This window comes from Fundulus heteroclitus, chromosome 22 (assembly GCF_011125445.2).
Source record: "Fundulus heteroclitus isolate FHET01 chromosome 22, MU-UCD_Fhet_4.1, whole genome shotgun sequence".
NCBI classification, from domain to species: domain Eukaryota; kingdom Metazoa; phylum Chordata; class Actinopteri; order Cyprinodontiformes; family Fundulidae; genus Fundulus; species Fundulus heteroclitus.
In genome coordinates this window covers 19,100,632-19,108,940 of record NC_046382.1, presented here as the reverse complement: position 1 = coordinate 19,108,940, position 8,309 = coordinate 19,100,632, and the positions used below count along the sequence as shown (strand labels likewise).

The 8,309-nt window shown below is 38.4% G+C and overlaps 1 protein-coding gene across 1 annotated transcript in view; it reads right to left on the bottom strand.

The window, feature by feature from the left end:
- Positions 1-6,546: 6,546 nt before the first annotated feature.
- The window catches only part of lmbrd1 (LMBR1 domain containing 1), a 78,387-nt gene continuing 76,624 nt past the window's right edge, over positions 6,547-8,309 (bottom strand). The window contains exons 15-16 of the mRNA XM_036126392.1: positions 8,188-8,279; positions 6,547-7,870 (exon numbers count right to left, since the gene is read on the bottom strand). Coding sequence (XP_035982285.1) covers positions 7,760-7,870; positions 8,188-8,279 — 203 coding nt within the window. The 3' untranslated portion in view covers positions 6,547-7,759. The remainder of the gene's footprint in view (positions 7,871-8,187; positions 8,280-8,309) is intronic.

Below are 8,309 nucleotides of genomic sequence, written 5' to 3'. Positions count from 1 at the left end.
AATGTCTAAATGAATAAAATAAATAAATAAACTTTCAGAAGGATGAAGGACTCTTGAATTTGCTGTAAATAGTCAAGAAACGTGTTAAGAAAAAAAAAAAAAGACACAAATTAAGTGCCAAAGATTTGAGAAGCACACTTGAATTGAATTGACCAATAGCACTACAGTTGTTCAAAAATAAAACTGATCGTCAAAAATACAACTTGCCTAATAATTGTGCACTCTAAATCTTAACTAAATCACCTTCTGTAGCCCCGCCTTGGCCTGATAACTGTAAAACCTTAAGGATTTTGGAATCCCTTACATCAAATCTGCCTGGCAACATGAAGTCGGCTAAAATGTTTTGACAAGCAACAAATTATTCTCGGATCTAAACAAATTTAAGAATTCATGAGAAACATTGGTTGGTGGGCGGTTATCTACAACCAGTCACAAAAAGAACCCAGAATAACATCTAAAGAAATGTGAATAAGTAATGAGGATTCAGAATCAGACATTTGAAGGCATTCCTTCAAATGTAAATCCGTAGAACCATCTAGACAGCTACTGCAGCAAAAACATACATCTGCTCAAAATGTAATTTGTCTTGTAGTGAATTTGTGTCACTTGATCAGCACCAGTGCAGAGCACTAGATGGCATAATCAGGGAGCAGAGTGCAGCTTTGGCGTGGTTCCAGGAAAATCAAGGCCGCTGCCAGCTCCGCCAAGGGAGTCTGTTGGAGTCCACCCCACAAGGTTCCTATCAGAGCTCATATGTTTTATAGGAATGCACCAACAGAGCTTTGAAAACAGAGAGCATGTGGCAGGCGAGTACTTTCAAGCCTGTGCCTGTTAAGGTTATTGACATGTGCTGATAGAGCTCCAAGCACAAAGAAATATTTTTTGAGATCAAGTCTGAAGGACTTTGAAGGAAAAATGATTTCCATGGAACCACTGACTTGGACAACAGGACTATTTTCAGCAGGTACATATTGTGCTGGCTTGAGAGCTGGCAAGCTGCTGATCTGGCACCCAACTCATTACGTTTACATCTCACTGTAAATCAGAAAAAGACAGAGTTTTGAGTAAATAAATAAAATAAAACCTAAGAAGATAGTTTGAATTATGATTTATAAATTTAGAGGTTTCTAAAAAAAAACATGACTTCAAGATCCAGTATGGCTACTGTGGTGAAAATTCATATTTTCATTTGAAAACAGAACTGCCCTTTAGTCCTTGTAGTTGAAAGCGTTTCACTCTTCATCCAAAGGGCTTTCTCAGTTCAAAGCTGGCGAGGGAGAGGTTCCAAGCTTTTAATCTGTTTGGGATGTGCCGTTCTGCAGATATAACTCCACGTGCAGATTGGACTCCATCAGCAACGGGGCGTCGTTAGTGCTGTTTGTTAGATTGGCTCACTGACATGTTTGGTCACATGCAAAAAGGTGTCAACAGCTCTGAATTTTTTTTTTTTCACAGTTCTGAAACTAACTGCATCAAGCTTAATGCTGACCTGTATGTTTGCCCTCAGAGGAGAAGGCCTCAGAAAAAGTCTGATTGGGACTAAAATACAGCTTGCATTTAAAACTACATAAGCTTTGCGTACTAGTCGGAAACCTTGAAAAGTTCATTTTAGAGCAATATGCAATAATTCATTTTAGGTATTAAAACAGCAACAATATCACTCCTTAAATGCTACGCAATATCGGAAAGTGTCTGTATCCTTTGTAAATCCTAGACAAAAAAATAAATAAAAATAAACGTTTCAAAACTCTTTCATAATATCGCTCAATAAGCTTCCAAGGCAAGCGAAAGTCAGATGTCTGTCTCAAGTAATGTTTTCAGACTTGCTGTTTTTATTGATGGGCTCAATGGCCTTTATCCTCCCTTTTGTAGTCATCCAATACCATTTGTGAGAAAAACAAATGATAAAAAAAACACAGAAGCATTTACTTAAAACGCTTTATTTTCAGTGTGGGTTGGAAATGTGTGCCTTTGACGCAAATGTCTGCAAATTAATTACCTGTAAGGCTTTAACTGGTGACACAGCCAGATGTCTGTAGAGTTAAAACACCAGACCCAACTGCCTCGGCATAAATTATTACTTTGCTAGTGGATGCCTGTAGATTGGTAGAGGTACAACCTGATTAGAGAAGGGAAACACCAGTTTACACATCTGTCATTGTAAGCCAACACACAGAAGCAGGATTAAATCCTATATAGTCAGGGATTCTTTTCTTAAAACGTATTTGCATTTTTATTTGCAAGGGTGGTGCAACACTCGCTGAAGGAGTAAGAGACGAAGTGCAGATATGACAGGCTTTTAAACACAAGGTGTGACAGGCAAAGTAGCTCTCTGAACTGCAGAAATCCTCTGATCTGATCGTAGGATCCTCTCCGTTGAAACTCCTGAGACTGTTGTTTTTGGCCCCAGGCTTAAATGCTTTATTGGTAAATGCACTGGAGAAACTTATCATGGCTTAACTCAAATTATAAGGTAGGCATACCTCAAACACTAATTGGACATAAAAATCCTATGTAAATCCATTTAAAGCAAGCCGTGAGTAGTCCGCACGTATGCTAATCCAAGAAGGGGTGTATTTAACTGTCAGCCCACAAGCATTAATGACTCAAAAAGGTTTCATGTTTTCCCTTTTTTCATGTCAAAGCCCAGGCTACGGGCGGACGGCAATTTTGTATTTAGGATCTCAATGGTGTAAAGGTGTGATTTTAAATTGCAGCTCCATCACCACTTTGTCTGGGGGAGATTAAAATGAAAAAAATATCAGATACAGAGTATGATAGACAAAAACTTGAAAAGGAATCCAGGAGGGGGCTTTTGATAACAGGGTCAGACATGTAATGACGGATGATCGGGAAAGTGGACAATTTTCACTCAACCTACGACACTTTCAGCCTTTTTTCTTTGAATGGGATTCAAATAGGAGGCTTTGGAATAAAATTCAAACTACAGACCTATTCAGTCTGAAAGTTTTGAACCCAATGATATGACTCACCGATGCACTCTATCATGCTTTATGTCACGCACAAACCATTTCCTCAGGGATAATTTAAATACTACAGAGCAGCGCCGGTTTCAGCCCATGGCTTTTTGCTTGTCTGTTTCATCGGTTCATCTTTTCAAAGTACACTGACATTTGCATCTTGCACTCTAATATATGTTGGTAATCTTTTGGTTAGTATTTATTGTGTACGCTCAGTGCCTAACAGAAACAAAGCTTCAATGTAGCTGCAGAGTGGTGTTTTCATTGTGTATGATTTGGTGATGTGGAAAGAAATATCTGTCACTATAAAGCTCTTCCTTTTTTCCACATTTATCTTTAAACTATTACAACCCAAATACTGTGGCTTAAAGAAGGCACTGAAAATCTAATAGTGCTGAATCATCATAAGATTTTTTGAACATGCAACAGTGCCACAAGAGGTAGGGAGTTCATCCTGTAATCAGTGGGTTGCTGGTTTGATCCCCTGCTCTGACCGTCTCAGTCTTTGTGTCCGTGAGCAAGACACCCGTGTTGCCTGCTGGCGGTAGTCGGAGGGCCTGGTTGTGCCGTTGTATGGCAGCCTAGCTTCTTTCAGCCTGCCCCAGGCTACAAACATAGCTCACCACTGTCAGGGTGTGAATGGGTGACTGTAGTGTAAAGTGCTATACAAGTAAATGCCATTTACCAAGTACAGCTCCAAAAATCTGACTATTGCAAATACATACATGAGTGTGTATAATATATATATATATATATATATATATATATATATATATATATATATATATATATATATATATACACACACACACACACACACAATGTATGAAATGTTACCCTTTTTAGAAAGATTAACTGCACATAGAATTAAGGATTTTAAGACTTCAGTTCTTGCAATCTGGAGATTATGGTTTACAGACGACAGAAACTTAAAATCCAGTGTCTTCAATAATTAGAATATTACATAGAATCAATACAAAAAAAAATTTAATGCAAATGCCAGGCTTCTGAGAAATATGTTCATTCCTATGCACTCAATACTTGGTTGGTTCTACAGTCGCCTGATTGACTGAACCAATGCGGCCTAGCAGCGCTGCGATCAGCCTATGGTTTTGCTGAGGTGTAATGGAAGCTCAGGATGCTTTGATAGCAGCCTGGTCAGGTGAGTTTTCTGGTCAATCAAGCAAAGTGCCAAGTTCTGCTGGAAAATAAAATCAGCATCTTTATCATTCAGGGCACTAAAATTTCTATTGGTCTGTGGCACTGCTCAGGTGTTATGAAAGCCCAGGTCAGGTGAGTTTGCTGGCCAATTAAGAACAAGGATACCATGGTCCTTAAAGCAGGTACTGGTAGCTTTGGCACTGTGTGTAGCTGCCAAGTACTGTTGGAAAATGAAATCTGCATCTCCATAAAATTGGTCATCAGCAGGAAGCATGAAGTGCTCTGAAACTTCCTTTACACTGGACCTCAAGCAACATGGATTATGTGCCCCTCCTCCCATCCTCCAGACTCTGGAACCTTGATTTCCAAAGGAAATGCAAAATTTACTTTCATCAGAGAACATAACTTTGGGCCACTCAGCAACAGTCCAGTCCTTTTTGTTTTTAGCCCAGGCAAGGCACTTCTGACGCCGTCTCTTGTTCAAGAGTGGCTTGACACAAGGAATGTGACAGCTGAAACCCATGTCTTCCATAGGTCTGTGGGTGGTGGGTCTTGAAGCACTGACGTCAGCTGCAGTCTATCTTATTATATGACCAGCACCTGTACAGTCCAACTTTTTGTCCCTGGGTCCAGATAAGAGGCCTTTGAATGCTTCTCTGCCTCAGGAGCGCCTTGACACGAGGAATGCAAAGTTAGAAGCCCATGTGTGGGATTTGTCTGTGTAGAATGTCTGGTTAGAAAAGCAGAAATAATCCTTATCTTTATGGCTCTGATTCCTAAAAGCACATTTTAGTGGCTTAGATTCAGAGTTAGTAGCCCATATGTGGGATTTGTCTGTGTAGTGGCTCTTGATGCACTGATCTAGCCTCAGTCTACTTGTGAAATGACTCCAAATTCTTTAATAGATTTTGGTTGACATTCTTCTCAAGGCAGTGGTTAACATCCTCAAAATAACTCAACAAAGGGAATGTCTGAAACAGCAGGTAACAAAAGTGAGTACAGCTCTAAGTGAAAATGTCCAAAGTGTGTCTATTTAGTCATTTTCCCTCCCTGGAGTCATGAGACTCAGTTACAAGGTATGAATAGGGAGCAGGTGTGTTAAATGTAGAGTTATTGCTCTCATACTGGTCACTGGAAGTTAAACATGGCAAAGAACTCTTGAAGATCTGGAAACAAAAGAACTGCTGCTCTACATAAACATGGCAGAGACAATAAGAAGAATGCCAACACCCTGAAACATCTGCAGCACAGTGGCCAAGGAGACCATACAGTGGTTTAACAGGACAGGTTCCAATCAGACCAGGCCTCGCCATTGTCGGCCTAAGAAGTTAAGTGGACGTGCTCAGCATCATATCCAGAGATTTTCTTTTGAAAGAAGACATATCAGTGCTGCCAGTCTGCATGGCTGTTGGCCCTGAAGGAAGCATCTTCTAAAGATGACGCACATGAAGCTCACAAACTGTTTTCTGTGGACAAGAAGGTTATGGACATGGATGATTGGAACCATGTCTTATGAACTGATGAGAACAAGATAAACATATTTGGATCAGATGGTGTCAAGTGCGTGAGTGTGGCGGCAACCAGGTGAGGAGTGCAAAGAGGAGTGGGTCTATTTTCTTTTAGTTTGGAACCATTGTCATTGTCTTTCTTTCGTACCTGTAACTAAAAAATCTGCTGCATGAATGATTTAAAACGCTAATTGCTCCCACCTGCTATGTTGTTATTTTTGTAGTTTTTTGTCTACCTTTTTGGGGTATGACATGGAGTTGTCTGCTGCAGGACATTTTTCATTGACCAGTTTGTACCGGTCATATTCTAATGGGTCCAAACAAGGATCACAATCAAGATAAAATGGAAAAGGGCATCAGGAAATATGTTGCTGTAAAATTTTATGACCATTCATCTTCACAAGTATGAAAATTAATACAAATTGAAATAATAATAATAATAATAACAACAAAGGCAGGTGTAAGATCCAAATTGACAGCCATAGCTATGGAATGAGAGTGTGAACTGACTTGACGGTTCCAGTATAAAACAGTTTTTGTCTTTCAACATGATTGGCTGTTTTTATCACCCAAATTTGTAAACACAACTGGGCAAATCAAAACAAAATACAAATAATTATAGTAATCCTAACCTAAAAAGGTAAAGATTTCATCTGATTTAATGTCAGACAGCGATAGAAGTGAGTTATGTGTCGTTTTATACTGTACATGTGAAGATCTGGTTTCAACTTATAATTTTTGGCAAAGTTCAACTAAGTCTTACAGCTCTATACATTTATTTTCAGTATGAATTAGGGCAAAAAAGGCTCCATAGACTGCAATAGTTACTGACCTCTGTTTTAACAGCAACACTGAACTGAAAACTAGTTAAAATAAACTTTAACGGACTTAAAAACTGATTTCAATCGTTTTATTCTTCTAAATACAGGTACCATTCAATATTAACATACTGTAGCTTCCCCAGAATCACTGCAATCATCATGTAACTGTTTTTAAAATTACTAGGCAAGAACAAAAAACAACAAAAAAGAAAAAAAGAAAAGAAAGAAAACTTGTAGTATTGACTTCTAAAGAGGGCAAAGTAGGCTTGGACAGACTAAAGTGTGTGTGCCCATCATAGCAATTTTACATTCATGAGGCACAAATACTTTATTTCAAAGAGTAAATTATTAATTGGTCTTAATTTGATATACATAAACTGAGGAATAAATCTGTGTATGGCTAAAAGAAGCTATTGAAAGCTTATTTCACAAGCCTGCAGCTGATCGTTTTTAAAGTACAACCAGAAGTGATACATAGCCTTTGTTAAAAGAAAAAAGAAACACCCGTAACCGATTATTTTCACGTCTCCATTTCTGCTTTGCCTCAACTCCACTGGGAGCAAAACCAGGTTGAAGCCATATAAATAAAAACCCTGAAAACACTACACAATCAACAAGTTCTTTAAATGTTACACATCAAGCGGTTCTGCGGGAGCAGGGATGCTTCATTATATTACAGCAGATGACAAAAAATAAAAAATAAAACACAGCCTCTCCACTTGAACCATAAGCAACTTACAGCAAACATAAACCCTTTCACAGTGTTACAAATGTCAACTTTTAGAAATCATTGTTTTTATAACAAGCAACTATTCAGTAAAACTATTGGTGTGCTTCAAATATGTGTAGATGTTTTCATGAATAAATAATTTAAGGGGACTAGAAGGAGTACCTAAAGTAAGAGGGAAAAAAAAAAACGATTGTGCTGTTGTAGAAATCTAAACATTGAGTTTTGGAACAGTAAATGTTTAATGTCAGTGTTTCTCCTAAAGAATGAGAAATCCTTGTCAGACTGTCAAAATGTGAATTCTCAAGGTAGGATTGAGTTGGAGGACACTCCCAGAATCCCAGAGCTATCACTAAAATCGACTGAAGAAGCTACATTCAGCCTGAGCTCTCTCCTTACAGGGTAAGAATGAGTCCAACCAAACCTGGAATCCCACAGAAAAATCAAAACAAATATATTTAATTAGGTTGATTTCAGTTCATTTATTTTCTGACGGAATTATACTTTCTAGTCCCTTTAAGTTATGACCGCAATATTTACGAGAGAAAAGCTTTTTTTCTTTCAATGGACATATTCATCATCGCTTAAGTCTGAGTCATCGGCCTCCACCTCTCCTTCGATCACAGATTTCTTCCCTCTGCAGCATGACACCACCAGTCCAATGAGGAAAGCCTAAAAGCCAAACACACACATAAAAACACATTATCTATGCATATACATACACTCTTGGCACAATTATACGTATCTGCTAAGCTTTTTTTGTGAATCGTGCACTTTTGTGCCGTTGGTCCCTGAATGACATTTTCTGAAAAGGCTTTGTGATTGCAGATTCTGTATGTTGTAGTGCATAAAAGAGTGATTAAATGCTTTATGTGATTCACGTCTGGCAATTTTATGATGGAGACTTTTTCATATAAATTACATCCACCCCCTAAAAAAACTAACCCTTCTAAAAGACGGAAACGTTGTTTCAAAACTTTGTAACTTACCCCAATAAAAACCCAGTTGCCAAAGTAGTAGATGGTGCTAAAGAACCAGAACTTGTGTAGGAAAAGATAAGTCCTAGTCACAGTGCACTGATCTGAAAAAGACAGAGATAAAACATTTTTTT